The sequence below is a fragment of the Epinephelus moara genome, chromosome 22, assembly GCF_006386435.1.
Source record: "Epinephelus moara isolate mb chromosome 22, YSFRI_EMoa_1.0, whole genome shotgun sequence".
Classification (NCBI taxonomy): Eukaryota; Metazoa; Chordata; class Actinopteri; order Perciformes; family Serranidae; genus Epinephelus; species Epinephelus moara.
Genome location: NC_065527.1, coordinates 12,896,947 through 12,912,017, shown reverse-complemented (window position 1 = coordinate 12,912,017; position 15,071 = coordinate 12,896,947). Strand labels below are relative to the sequence as shown.

General features: G+C 43.4%; 1 protein-coding gene across 1 annotated transcript; it reads left to right on the top strand.

Moving 5' to 3' along the window:
- Nucleotides 1–1,723: 1,723 nt before the first annotated feature.
- Nucleotides 1,724–9,570, top strand: nup42 (nucleoporin 42). The gene is made up of 7 exons (XM_050035135.1): nt 1,724–2,007; nt 4,065–4,419; nt 4,515–4,603; nt 4,695–4,771; nt 4,959–5,045; nt 5,143–5,245; nt 6,568–9,570. Exons 1-7 carry the CDS (start codon nt 1,839–1,841, stop codon nt 7,092–7,094), a joined length of 1,407 nt encoding a protein of 468 aa, XP_049891092.1. The 5' UTR covers nt 1,724–1,838; the 3' UTR covers nt 7,095–9,570.
- The last annotated feature ends 5,501 nt before the right edge of the window (nt 9,571–15,071 follow it).

Sequence of the window (15,071 nt, the reverse complement as noted above, 5' to 3'; positions counted from 1 at the left end):
ACTTATGAGCCCTTAAAGTTGGGGGACTGTGTGAAGAAATGGTTGTAATTCCTACACGGTTCATACTACATTTTTGAAAAAAGCCTTAAATGAAAGCTGAGAGTCTGCATTTTAAGCAGGTATTCATTGTTTCATTTAAAACCCATTGTGGTGGTGTACAGAGCCAAAATGACGACAACTGTATCATTGTCCAAATATTTATGGACCTGACTGTATCTGCGCTCATTTTACAGCAGCACCTGAGGATTTATGGCACCCGGGAAAGCAAGACAACACAGGCATGGCTGGTGCTAATGCAACTTCATACAACGCCGCTACCGGTGCCGCTTAAACCACTATACCTAGATATTTGAAGGACTTTTGAACTTTATGAACTGCATGATTCCACAGATAGAACAATAAATTGTGAAGACAATAACGCCTCCACAAAAATAGCATTTTAAGTCTTGTGTGTGATTTATCCTGGCTTCATATGAGCAGAGGAAATCTCCACTCATCGCTAGGCTAATTTATACAATGTAAAATGCCATAGGCTTGTGCTAATAACATTAGCATGTTGTATTTGTTTGGAAAATGTGTTTAGTATGAGACAGGTTGGGGAGGCCTATTGGTCAAACAAACACAGGACTTTACTCCAGGAGACCAGTGATTGTGTCTCGTGGCAGGGCGAGTGCTAATGCAGTTTTATACAATGCAGCTACCGGTACCGCTGAAACCAGTATACCTGGATATTCGAAGGACTTTTATGAAAAATCAGTTTCATAATTACATGCAAATTGTCCACCGAAAAATCATGTCTGAACGTCAGCCACATCAGCAACAAATTTGTAAAGTGTGAAGATGCACAACACAGCAGAGGGAGGAAGGTGTGTGAGGTGGCTGCATTTAGGACCCAATAGTACTTTTTTGCCCTGGGGTCCCCTAAAAGGTTAATCCGGCCATGCTAGCAAATTGTATCTGGAGTAGAAATCTGGCAACTGTGAGTAGAGTTTGATGACCTCAGGAAATGTACAGCATAGCTCTGCTCAATTTAAGAGGACTAGTCAGACAGAATAATTGTGAACACCTGTTTGTACATGCAGGACCTTTAATTAAGCTCAAAGCACATTACTACTGTCTAGTAGCTACTACTCTAAGGTTTTGTCCCCTTCTTGATAGAATAGAAAATACTAGACTGTTACTCCAAACAGAAAAATTTGATAACCTAATGTATATTAATACAAATATTTTTGCACATCCTGCACAACTGTACAGCTTGTTTATTCTGAAACAACTATATTGTGTATTGTTTATCTTAAAGTAATTTTCACAGTATTTTTGTTATTGTACATTTTCTATTCTATATTTATGTTCTTGCAGTACTTTGCCTTACTTTGCTTTCATCTCTTTTATTACATGTTAAATCTATTTAGAGAGAACCACACCACATTCCTCCTCCGTGGAAACCTACTCTGTAATAAACCTTATTCTGCTTCAGATTCAGAAAACACAGGGTGCCAGCCCATGGAGGAGATCATCTGTAGTTTGATATTCACATGTTGTATCTTCTGTGGAGTTAAGAATAACATTTGAGTGTATGATGAAACACTGCAGCCATGGAGGAAATGCTGAATGAATGTTCAGTGTGTTTTCTAATGCAAACCAGCTGTTGGCGCCCCGTGTTCCTTTAAACGACCACATGGGGTCGCTGTTTGACACTACAGTGAGCGATGACGTAAATCTCCTGCGACACCAGCTCGTGCGGCTTCTTGAGTCGCACGAAAACACTACAAACCTGCAGAGTGTGAGCGGTATCTGGGAGCTAACACTGCGTCTGACACATTAAATACTGTGTCGAAATGACAGTGTGTAGCTTTTTCCTCCAGGGCCGCTGTCGGTACGGCGACAAATGTTGGAATGAGCACCCGAGAGGAGGAAACAGAGGAGGAGGAGGAGGAGGATACAACAACAACAACAACAACTACAACCGTTCCTCAGCTCAGCAGCAACCCAGAGGAGGTGGAGGAGGTAACGACAAATAGAAATAAAAATAGCAAAATTTAAACTTAACCCTGTAGCTGCTCTCTTGTATTGTAAACTCTGCGTTTGCTGGTTTACAGGCGAAGTTACCGAGCAGAATTACCGTCGTCTCTCATTCACTTCACTTCACTGAACTTAACTTTAGTTTGTGAGTCCTAACGTACATCAGCTAGCTAGTTACTGAATATGAACATTTGGATACTTAATCTGAGCTAATTTGTGTAAATTATATTATGAAAAATATTACAAACACTCTCAGCTTCAGCTGGCAGAGTCCAACTGCCTCCAACTGACAAAATTGCTAAGCTAGCTTAGCTAGCCGTATACACTCACCGGCCACTTTATTAGGTACACCTTGCTAGTATCAGGTTTGACCCCCTTTTGCCTTCTGAACTGCCTTAATTCTTGGTGGCATAGATTCAACAAGATGTTGGAAACATCCCTCAGAGATTTTGGTCCATATTGACATGATAGCATCCATGATGTGAATCTCCCGTTCCACCACATCCCAAATATGCTCTATTGGATTGAGATCTGGTGACTGTGAAGGCCATTGGAGTACAGTGACCTCATTGTCATGTTCAAGAAACCAGTTTGAGATGATCTGAGCTTTGTGACATGGTGCGTTATCCTGCTGGAAGTAGCCATCAGAAGATGGGTACACTGTGGTCATAAAGGGATGGACACGGTCAGCAACAATACTCAGGTAGGCTGTGGTGTTTAAACCATGCTCAGTTGGTACTAAGGGGCCCAAAGTGTGCCAAGAAAATATCCCCCACACCATTACACCACCACCAGCAGCCTGAACCGTTGATACAAGGCAGGATGGATCCATGCTTTCATGTTGTTTACACCAAATTCTGACCCTACCATCTGAATGTGGCAGCAGAAATCCAGACTCATCAGACCAGGCAACGTTTTTCCAATCTTCTATTGTCCAGTTTTGGTGAGCCTGTGTGAACTGTAGCCTCAGTTTCCTGTTGTTAGCTGACAGGAGTGGCACCTGGTGTGGTCTTCTGCTGCTGTAGCCCATCTGCTTCAAGGCTGGACGTGTTGTTGGTTCAGAGATGGTCTTCCTCACACCTTGGTTGTAACCAGTGGTTATTTGAGTTACTGTTGCCTTTCTGTCATCTTGAACCAGTCTGGCCATTCTCCTCTGACCTCTGGCATCAACAAGGCATTTTCACCCAGAGAACTGCTGCTCACTGGATATCTTCTATTTTTGGGACCATCCTCTGTAAACCCTAGAGATGGTTGAGTGTGAAAATCCCAGTAGATCAGCAGTTTCTGACAGACCAGCCTGTCTGGCACCAACAACCATGCCACGTTCAAAGACACTTAAATCACCTTTCTTCCTCATTCTGATGCTCGGTTTGAACTTCAGTGGGTCGTCTTGACCATGTATATATGTCTAAATGCATTGAGTTGCTGCCACATGATTGGCTGATTCGCTTTTTGCGTTAAGGAGCAGATGAACAGGTGTAACTAATAAAGTTGCCGGTGAGTGTAAATATCTATCTAGAGCCAGTGTTTGGTTTGTGCGTTCGGGGCGACTGTACCGAAACATGGCAGTGCAACATGGCAGACTGTGTAGACAAGGAGCGACTCCTTATGTAGCTGTAAACGGCTCACGCTAAAGTAACGAAAACCCAATGATTATATACCAAGGAAAAGATGGGTTTTATATTATATTCCCTTTGCACCAATATATCCCCCAAAATCCTACACACAGGACCATTTAAGGGATTTACACTTTGTACAACATCCAGCAGTCTCTATCCTTTGACCCTCAGTTCTGGAGGACACACACACACACACACACACACACACACACATGAACCCCGTTGTTTTAGCTGAAATAAGGGGAGACAGAAGGAGGATCCGTATTTTAGGACAGACAGTCATGCAACAGGTGTCATATGTACAGAGTAGACAGAAGTGACAGTAGTAGAATTATAATATGGACAAACAGGATGACTGTAAGTGTTGAACATCAACCTGTTTTTCCTCATCATATATGGTATTGGTATGCATGTTTGTTTCAGGGTTTGGAAACCGAGTTTGGGTGAATCCTTCCCAGCAAAAAGGAGGTTTTATCCAGCCTTCATCTTTCTCCTCTCATGGAAGTGATGACTGGGGTCGAGGAGGAGGAGGTGGAGGAGGAGGAGGGAATGACTGGGGTCAAGGAGGAGGAGGTGGAGGAGGAGGAGGAGGAGGAGGGAATGACTGGGGCAGAGGAGGAGGTGGAGGGAGAAGAGATAACGTGAAGAGCTCCGAATTCAGCTTCTCTTCTCAAAACAGATTTTCAGCACTCAATACTCCCAGCACCTTTGACAGGGGAGGTCGAGGAGGAGGAGGACAGCAGGTAACAGCTGGTGAGGAGGATGACGACAAAAAACTGTGAGTACACCCTCTTTTTTAAAAGTTGTGTAGCATTAAAATTACTGTCGTCATAAGGAAATAATCAATGTAACGTCTGTCTCACAATCACCCAGGGAGATGATTCAGATGGACATGGACATTTGGGAGAGTTCAGGGCAGTGGGGCTTTTCGTGTTACTCTAACTTCAGGACATCTTTATCTGGTCTGTATTACATACACATTTAATTGCATGATTTTTTTTTATCATTTGTAAACACTTAGCTTTGAACATGTTTTGTATTTCTCATCTACAGGTTTCGCTGATCTCTCTCCAGAAGAGCTCAGGCTGGAATATTACTCCACAAGAGCTTCAGGAGATCTGCAGAGCTATGTAAGTGTAGTGACAATTATCAATACCATGCCTGATATTTGTCCTTATATTTGTTCTTCTGATTAATAAGAACGTAAAGAGGATGAGACTTGACACTCCTGCACTGGCACGAGTATTCTTTCATTGAAGATGATAGGTGATATCTCAGTGTTTTTGAGTCTAAGAAATCCCTGTTTCATGTGTGTAGGTGAATGGTGTCAATCAGTTGCTCAACCAGTGGAGAAGCAGAGTCCAGGAACTTAAGGTTATGAAGCCAGCCACGCGCACAGCGTTGGTGAGACTCAGACACACACAGTTTTTGTAACAGTACTCCCATGAGGGGCTTTTTAAAAAATACAGTCAACATGTTGTGATGTTTACTTTCCTCACAGCTCGCAGAGATGAACAACCCAGATCCTCAGGCATCTTCAGGTGGCTTTGGTTCAGCAACAGTGACTGGATTTGGATCCTCAACGTCCAGCTTTCAGAGCGGAGGTGAAGATTAAGTGTTGCTTCACTGTTACAAAAGTGGAGTAAAGCAATAGTTCAACATTTTCAGAAATGTTTTCTTTCTTGCAAAGGATCATAGGAAGTGTCTGCTCCTGGCCAGGAAATAGTCCGGCACATAACTTCTCGTCAAACCAGAAGTTGTTGTACTTACAGTTCGACTCTCTCAGGGTTTCCACGGTCATGAAATCCCTGAAAAAGTAATGAAATTGAATTTATTTAATTAATTTAAATGATTTGGAATTAGTGGAGCATTTTTGAAAAGTTTTGAGTATACATTGTTTTGGCTATTGTTCAAAAGATGTTCTTAAAAAGCCTCCAAACATGCCTAACGTTAGGAAAACACGTTCCTTGTATATCTAATTCAAAATCACCAAAAATGACTGGTGTATGCAGCTAGTTGGCGGCAGGAATGTGACAAGCGCGTAAAGCTTACATGGGAAGTGTGTGTTTAATAATAACACCAAACATCTAATGTAGGTTGAGAATGAAGTCAGACGGGTGAAGACAGGGATATCATGTACTGACGCTGAGTGACAGACCTGTCAGTCTACGTGTCATTCTCTTCTGCTAATTCTGATTTAATACTTTTCGCTATGTCTCGTGAAACTCTTGTGGTTTTATTTCTCATACCAATGGTAACCATGGCAACTGGAACAATCCCTTTTTGTTCTGGTTACATGTTCAACACACAGTTGCTGAAGACAGAAATGTAGCTTAGACTGGTTGTTAGTCGTTACAGACACTGACAGTGCAACAGGTACCAGAGCTCCACAAAGACATTTTAGAAAATGCTAAGTTAACATTAGTTAAATATTTGTTAAATTACTTTTGAAAAGAACCAGCGCTGGCGGTTAGCCACCAAGAGTAGCCACTGGGACTAACCACAGACAGTCTATAGAACTAACTAGCTTACTGCTACTTCCACTGTCTCACTGGAAGTTGCGCACATAATCATTTCTACAGTAGTGCCCTCAGGAATAAGGTGGGTAAACAAAAAGGCATTTCATTTCATATTCCATGCTATATGTTTGCTACAATTTCTGTCTCAGCACACTGGAATATAGGGTTGCAGCTAAGGAACAATTTTGTATAATGCTCATAACAATTTCCCAGAGCTAAAAGTGACGTCTTCAGCTTGGAGAAGAGCTTTAGAGGTGCATCATCTAACACTCTTTAGTATCCCTCATCTCTCATGAATACAGTACAGATAATTTAACTACCTATCCTGTTTGAATATGTTGATCAGATAATCAGATCGATAGTAGCCATTTCTCCGGTGTTAATTCTAAATCTTTCTGATGATGTAGGCTTTGGGGCTCCAGCACCGGCCCAGGCCAACACTTTCAGTTTTGCTGCTCCAAGTGGTGGCTTTGGTTCCTCCGCAGCACCATCATCCTCCACAGGTTTTGGCAGTGCCTCAGCAGCTCCTACACAACCTCCCTCTGGGTTCGGTTCCTCATCTGCACTTCCAGCTTCGTCTTTCTCCTTCGCTGCTCCAGCTGCCAACAATCCAGCAGCCACCGCAGGAGCTGGCTCTGCCGCTGGGTTCAGTTTCTCCTCGACACCGAGCACAGCAGGAGGCTTTGGGAGCGGATTCGGGGCTGATGCATCTGCTGCAGCAGGAAGGGGCAGTACTTTTGGACAGGCGAGTGGAGGGTTTGGGACGACCTCTGCTCCACCTGCAGCAGGAGCCGGGGCCGCTGGTGGGGCATCGGACAGTCTGTTTTCACAGGAGAGCGCACTGACTCCAGAGGAACTGAATCAGTTCAAGGCCAAGAGGTTCACTCTAGGCCAGATCCCATTAAAGCCTCCCCCAGCGGACATGCTGGTGTGATGACACTACCGTTGAATTTAATGTGATTTTTGAAAAAAAGAGATCATTTATACAAAGAAAATATTTCCCTTTTCAACCAAAGTCAGTCTACTAATTTTTAAGATATGGTAAATGTTTAAATACTTCAATTCCGGCAGGGAGAATTCACTTTGGTTCATTTAAGAGTTTTTCATATATGCAAGGAAAACTTTACTCACAGATGTCCAATACACAGTACCTATTTTTAGATGATGTAATTTTTGTCGTATAAAAATGCAATTGTATTTTCAAAAGACTGAATGTCTTTCAGGATTATTCTGAATCGCCAATTTTACCTTTTCCCAGGTGTTGATGCTGACATTAAGCTTATCAGCTCATGAGCAGATTTTCTGAAGCTTCATTTGCATGGTTATGTAATCAGACATAATCTTTATCACAACAAAACAATAAAACACGCATAGAACTTGGTTGGAAACTTTTATCTGCACAAAACTCCTGCAGCAGTGTCTTCCTAGAAATCCCTCTTAAAAGGTGACTTAAGTAGTTTTCAACCTGGACCTATTTCCAAATGTTTTTGTTTCTATGTGACTAATGGAGACAAAAATGTTGGTGTAGTTGGTCCAGTAATGTTTATGGGTAGTTGTGCACCGTCAATGTACGTCAACTAAAAGCATCTGACAACATTATGGAAAGGATTTCTCCAGAGATGTTACCCAAAATCACTTTTGCCAAACCCACCAGATTCCATCGGAATAAACAAATTTTATCATCACAAAACACTCTTAATTTAAAGTTGACAGAAACAAAAAACGTCTTGGTTTCTCTTTCCACTGTTCCAACAAGTACAAACTCTGGTTAGGTTGAAATAAACCCTTATTTTACTCAGTTAGGTGTGAAAATGTGTTGTCTCTATACACTAAAATTAATGTTTGTTCAACTGGAGTCTGGTGGGTTTGCTGATGGCAATTTTGGATCTGGCTAAACATAGGTAAAATGATCTTCCATCCATTTCCATCCATTTTCATCTGCTTATCCAGGGTCAGGTCGTGGGGGCAGCAGACCAAGCAAAGCACCCCTGATGTCCCTCTCCCTAGCAAAGCTTTCCAGTTCCTCCTGGGGGACCCTAGGGGGGGTGATCACACCTACAGGTGGCGCTAGAAACGCGGACGCTTCAAAGACACTTGAAATGCCTGAAACGCCCTTTCAGTGAGTGCTCCTTAAGAGGAGCGCCTGTAGAGCGAGGGTGCATGAGCAACCGGGCGATCAAAACATTGAAAATGGACCCAAGACGGAGCTATGGTGCTACTGACGCCCAAAAGTTGAGATTATTTCAACTTTCAGCATCTACAAATGCGTGTCTAAAAAGACGCCAGAAAGACACTCGTCATAAAAAAAATGCTTGAAAACCAGTCAGATGCGCCGTATCATAGGGAATCAATTGTTTTCTGGCGTGTCGTTTCTAGCGCTTCTTGTAGGTGTGATCGCCCTGTAAGGTGTTCCCAGGCCAGATGAGATATGTAATCCCTCCAGCGTGTTCTGGGTCTGCCCCGGGGCCTCCTACCAGTGGGATGTGCCCAAACTCCTCCAGCGGGAGGCGCCCAGGAGGCATCCTGATCAGATGCCCGAACCATCTCAACTGACCCCTTTCAACGAGAAGGAGCAGCGGCTCTACTCCGAGCTCCCTCCAGATGTCCGAGCTCCTTACCCTATCTCTAAGGCTAAGCCCAGCCACCCCAAATAATCTTACTCTTTAATAATAAAAATGTCTGTCTCTATAGTGATCCTTTCTATAATTTTGTCAAACATGGGAAGATAAAAAAACTCAAGTTACCCTTTAATGATAAAGCAACAGAACATTCTCATGCTGTCGTCATACTGTATTTGTGAAAGGTGTAATTGCACAGTATGCCCAGGAGATGGTGACAGAATATCACCAAAAAATCCAGCCTTTTACCATTTTAGTAAAGCACAAACAGATAAGTGCAAACTTTGATGTAACTTGAAAAGAAGAGGTAGTTCAAAGCCTCAGGCTGGGTATTATTCTCCCTCTGCTAATGCATGCCTCAGATTGTAACATGACACCAAGGCCATCAGTCTAAAACCATCCGTCTCCATCAGCCTGCAGGCCTGCATCCACTAAGAGATAGGGAAGTGGTAGTGTAGGGATGACAGTGAGTGAGTAACCTATTCAATACGTATTCATTAGGTGTTGAACACCCGGTGGGACCACAAGAAGAGGAATACGGTGACAAAGAGACAGCAATAAGCTATTCTGCTGCTATAGGGGATTACGGCTCTGCTGACTGGAGCATATTTTCAGCTGACAGGGAGTTTGTGATATCGGCGAGAGGTGAAACTGAGCTGGAGCTGCCTCCTGTGTGTGTGTGTGAAATGATGTCAGTATCTCATGGCTAGGTCAGAGGCAGTGTGAATTATTCCTAATACTCCTCTCTCTTACTTCTCAGTCTGTCAGCAGTAACCTCCCACCCACCCCCCCTGCCAGCAGATAATACATTAATAATTCAGCAGATAAATGAACGATTGAAAGAGGCTCCTATCATGAAAAGGCCCTTGCATGCTCATTTCAGGGAAGCTTGTTTAAATTGCCATCCGGTGGCTCTTAAATACATCTAAAAGAAATATAGGCGTTTGTGAATCCTTATTTCCCCAACAGCAAATTAAAGCAGATTTAATCACTAACTGCTGCGGCATCAAATTACCAGCCTGCCTGTGTTTATGTAATGTATGCATGAGCTGCACAGTGTGGATCAGGGCAATATTAAAGATGAGGGATGAGTGTGTGGATGCCTGCGTGCACACACACACACACACACAGCTAGACACACATAACGTTATATCAAAGACCTGTATATGGTTATGGTCAATTGATGCTTGTTTAATAGCGAGGAATATCATTTGTGAGTGCAGTCACATCCTCCTCCTTCCCTCTTGGGGACTGCTCAGTATTCCCAAGAGGGAGCTTACATCTTACGGGATGACATACGAGTTAAAATGAGCACACACACATATGCACACCTGTCATGTCTGCACACACTGTCCTGCTTCTCCTTTAATCCCCAGTCTGCCCCACCCTCCTGTGAAACCACAGCTTACACATACCCGCTCGCATGACCACCATGTGTGCTGTAATTCAGTTGACCGTGACCTGACTCCAGCAACATGGGCCGGTCATGCAGTACACGGCGCTCCAGTTTACTTAGCACACTTTTCCATAGGGGTAACAGGGGTTGTGTGTCTTGTTAATTCCCTGTTTGCTGGTGTCTTGAATGTATGTCAGAGCTTTGAAAAGATCAATCCTTTGAGTTATGACTGTTGCCTGCAACTATTAAATTTCCTTCTCCCTGGCTGCCTTCTCTGGATCAGCTTTTTTTAATGACATGCAGCACCTAAATGTGTGCATTGTGTTCTTTGCTATTACACAGCCATCGTGGTCACTACATCAGCTGATGACAGCAACAGATGCTCCCACCACCGCTCAAATCCCGCCTCTCTACAGAATGCCAATGAGTTGATTCGGATTCAGTGCTGGTATTAATGTTTGATGGGGCTGATTCAAGTCGACCCTCCTTACTGTTGCAGCAGGGAACAAGAAATTGATTGTGTTGTGCCACAGCGGTTCGCCTATGGGAAACAGGGCATTGATCCAAGGCCTGTGATTTATGTCTATTTGAGTGGCTTGCGCATGGGTGACTGAGTGGCACATATTTCTCATGCGAGGCTCTGGACCCGAGTTTATGTGCTGCAGATGTTTATGGGTTCATATTAGGATCAGTGCACCATGTACTTCTAACACACTGACAGTAATAATACACTGTAGTGGGTAAATACTGTCAGTACAGAGAACACACTGTGTGTGAGACATAAGTAAGAGAGGCCTGGATGATTTGAACTACAGTGGCACTAAGAGGCTGAGCTGATAATTAGGCTACATTACATTAATTTTATCTGTGTATGCAGATGGTGCTGTGTGCTCCCTAAGCTTATGCATGTTCTGCATCAAAGTGCAAAAGGCAGTGCATGTTGAAGCATATTTAATACAAATTACAAAGACTCTCAATGAGGATCATGTCTGCTTTTTTTTTCCTTAAAGGAACATGACTGTGGTGAGGTGATGCAGTGCACACTGAGCAACAATAGTGTAACTTTGACAGCGGCAGTGTGATGGATGACTTTTCTCAAGCAAGTTTCAAGTCTCCAAGTTGAGTTTTATAAAAAACACAAATGGAAAAACACATTCAAAGATAACATATCCTATCCATAAAGCACTGAACCCAAATAGGCTGCTGTATCCAGCCCAGCCCAGGTTTGCTTAGTAGCTATCTGGGTACTGAATTTTCACTCCTGCAGAGGACGACAACTACCAGAAATTTGCACAGTTCTTAACTGTATTGCAGAATTTATACTTCTACGTTAAATCAACGCTTTAGCCTGACTTGCACTCCCCCAGAAACATAACTACACGTCGCAGCGACGCAGACCTCCTGTCTATTTCTGTATACTGAAACCATTTCCCTCAGTGGAAACAAAGCTTTTATTTAAATTGTGAAGACAATAAAGCCTCCACAAAAATAGCACTTTAAGTCTTGTGTGTGATTTATCCTGGCTTCATATGAGCAGAGGAAATCTCTTGTTGCTAGGCTAATTTATACAATGTAAAATGCCATAGGCTTGTGCTAATAAAGTTAGCATGTTGTATTTGTTTGGAGAACGTGTTTAGTATAAGACAGTTTTGTCGGTGAACCTTGTGAGTTGTAACGGAGCCAAATTATGTACCGTCACCTTTGTTAAATGTTGCTGTTGTCCCTGGTTTTATATGAGAAGAGGAAAAGATCGCCAGTGGCTAGGCTAATTTATACAATGTAAAATGCCATAGACTTGTGCTAATAACGTTAGCATGTTGTATTTGTGGGGAAAATGTGTCCAGATAAAGACAAGTGTTTGTCTGTGAATACTGCGAGTTATAGTGAAGCTGATTTGTGTACTTGTGTTTGAAATTGTCTCTATTAAGCCATGTTTAATGTGTGTTTAATGTGTTTAATGCATGTTTTGAATCAACTAAACTTTACAGCACTTCACAGAAACCTCTGCTGCCAACTAGTGTTTTGGAGGTGTAACTGCAGAGTGACACAGACACACCACCGCACAAGTAGAAATGTGCACAATGACGTACGGTCTGCTGCACAAGTATAAATCCCACTTAACTGAAATGATCCAGATTATCAGAGTCTCAGTCCTCAAAAATGATAAATCCCTGCCGATTACAAGACACAGACTATGATAACATTATTGGATAAAGTAGCTTTAGGCCTGATGATAAACAGAACAAGATTTACACCTTTAAAATCCCATTAGTGTATGCTAATTATCAGCTGGCGCCGAGTGTACACCAAATTATGTGGCTTCTCTGTGCAAAGTATTCGTCACCTCATCATTGGCTGGAATACCTATCAGGCAAAGCTGGCAACCGGCCCAGGACCCCAGACCTTCAGGGCTCATTGTGTGTCATTTGATTAGTTGCAAGATATAGATTAAACAAATGGGATATAACTGTTATTATTAAATAAACCTGAATTACATATTTTTTTCGCCACTTGGGAGCAAAAAAACAAACAAACTGTGAACACAACATGTTTTAAAGTTCCCAAAGGTCAGATTTCCATGTCTTTTTTTTAAATGCAGATATAGGTGCTATATAAATACTGTGAAAGTATCAAAACGCTAAATCTACACAGAAATGCACACAATACGTATTCAGAAACTGTGCCTGTAAACGAGCTGTCAGGATGTCCGTGAAGTTCTGATGTCACAATTATACTACATCAAGGTAGAAAAGGCAGGTACAGTGTCGTAGCAGTCATTCCCTGGCTGCAAAGACCTGGAAACGCTGACCAATCAGAGCAGACTGGCTTTTTTGGGAAGGGGGCTTAAAGGAACAGGCACTATAATGGATCATTTCACACAGAGGGTATAGGTATATTCCATAGACTGTATACATAATGGACGTAGCCACCGTGATGTTACCTATTGGTTTGTGGACAGCTGTTCTGAAGCCTGCAGTTCTGCATTTTGGCTGCCACCATCTTGGTTTTTAGAGCCAGAAGTGACCATATTTGGATGAGAGGATAGCGCCATGGAGGAGTGATAGTGATGTTCTAGTAATAACTCAAACTACAAGCAATCTATAAAACCAAAAGTGAATGTAATACGGGACCTTTAAAGTTGATATGGCAAACTTGTTGGCAGACACAAGTAATTTGCTAATGGTGCTACATCAAATGGCCAGTATATTTATACATCCAGCAGTTACAGAAATACATTGCCATTCATTTAAAGTCACTTAAAATCGTGTTTTTGTCTATCCGGCAAGTTTTAGTCCAAGAGTCGCTCTCTGTTTTTGGCCTTCACCGTCTGTGTTGCCAGGTAGTCGCTAACTGTGTCTGCCTGCTCTTTGGTGCTGAGCACATAAGAAAATAATTTGAGCCTTGAGACTGAACCACAAAAGTAAAGTTTGGTTGAACCGTTGATACAAGGCAGGATGGATCCATGACGCCAAATTCTGACCCTACCATCTGAATGTGGCAGCAGAAATCCAGACTCATCAGACCAGGCAACGTTTCTCCAATCTTCTATTGTCCAGTTTTGGTGAGCCTGTGTGAACTGTAGCCTCAGTTTCCTGTTGTTAGCTGACAGGAGTGGCACCTGGTGTGGTCTTCTGCTGCTGTAGCCCATCTGCTTCAAGGTTGGACGTGTTGTTGGTTCAGAGATGGTCTTCTGCAGACCTTGGTTGTAACCAGTGGTTATTTGAGTTACTGTTGCCTTTCTATCATCTTGAACCAGTCTGGCCATTGTCCTCTGACCTCTGGCATCAACAAGGCATTTTTGGACCATCCTCTGTAAACCCTAGAGATGGTTGTGTGTGAAAATCCCAGCAGATCAGCACCCATGCCAGCCCATCTGGTACCAACAACCATGCCACGTTCAAAGTCCCTTAAACACATTTCTTCCTCATTCTGATGCTCAGTTTGAACTTCAGCAGGTCGTCTTGACCATGTCTACATGCCGAAATGCATTGAGTTGCTGCCACGTGATTGGCTGATTAGCTATTTGTGTTAAGGAACAGATGAACAGGTGTACCTAATAAAAGGGCCGGTGTGTGTAGGTGAATTTTACAGGACTGGTAGCCTATAGGTAGTTGGAGGCTGCCCATGAGGGGAAGAGGGCAAAATATGTGGACCTGGTGGCAGAGTGCAGGGAAGGAGGATGGAATGCCAAGCTCTTCCCGGTGGAGGTGGGAGCCAGAGATTTTGTTGGAGCCACTACAACACGGTTGCTCAAGGCTCTGGGGTGCCGAGGAGCCTGGCTACATAAGTAAACCAGGGAGCTGTCAGAGGAGACTGAAAAGGCGAGTTTCTGGCTGTGGATGAGGAGACGGGATAAGGGGTGGGGAGCAAACCCTGCAGGGAGTGTCAGGGAGACGTCCCTGTTCACTGCCCCGCCACCAGGAGATGTTCAGGATTAAGGGGCGAAACATCAATGAGCGGTGGTCCCTAGCTGATGACCATGCAGCTAACCAGAGCAGGCACCGGTGGAGGTGCAGCAGGCCTAAGGTCATGCAGGAAGAACACTTACTTGTATAATGAATACCAGGCTACCACAATCAGGGGGTCCAGCCATGCACCTCTTTGGCGTACCTGACCTATAGGTGGGCTCTGTGGAGCAGAACTAGCTGCTTTACTTTTAAAGCTTTTTAAACACAGGCATCCATGTGCAATTAACCTGTTGATGTGAACCAACTCAGGGCAACATCCTGATCCCTCCATCTCTGTCACTACACAGCCACAGTATTTATTCACGCTTCACTCACATGGCCACACGTTGTCGCTGTTTGTCATGCTGCTGAAAGCAACCAGGCCTAATCTCATCTCCTCTCCTCTCCTCTCCTCTCCCCTGCCCTCCCTCCTCTCCTCTCCTCTCCTC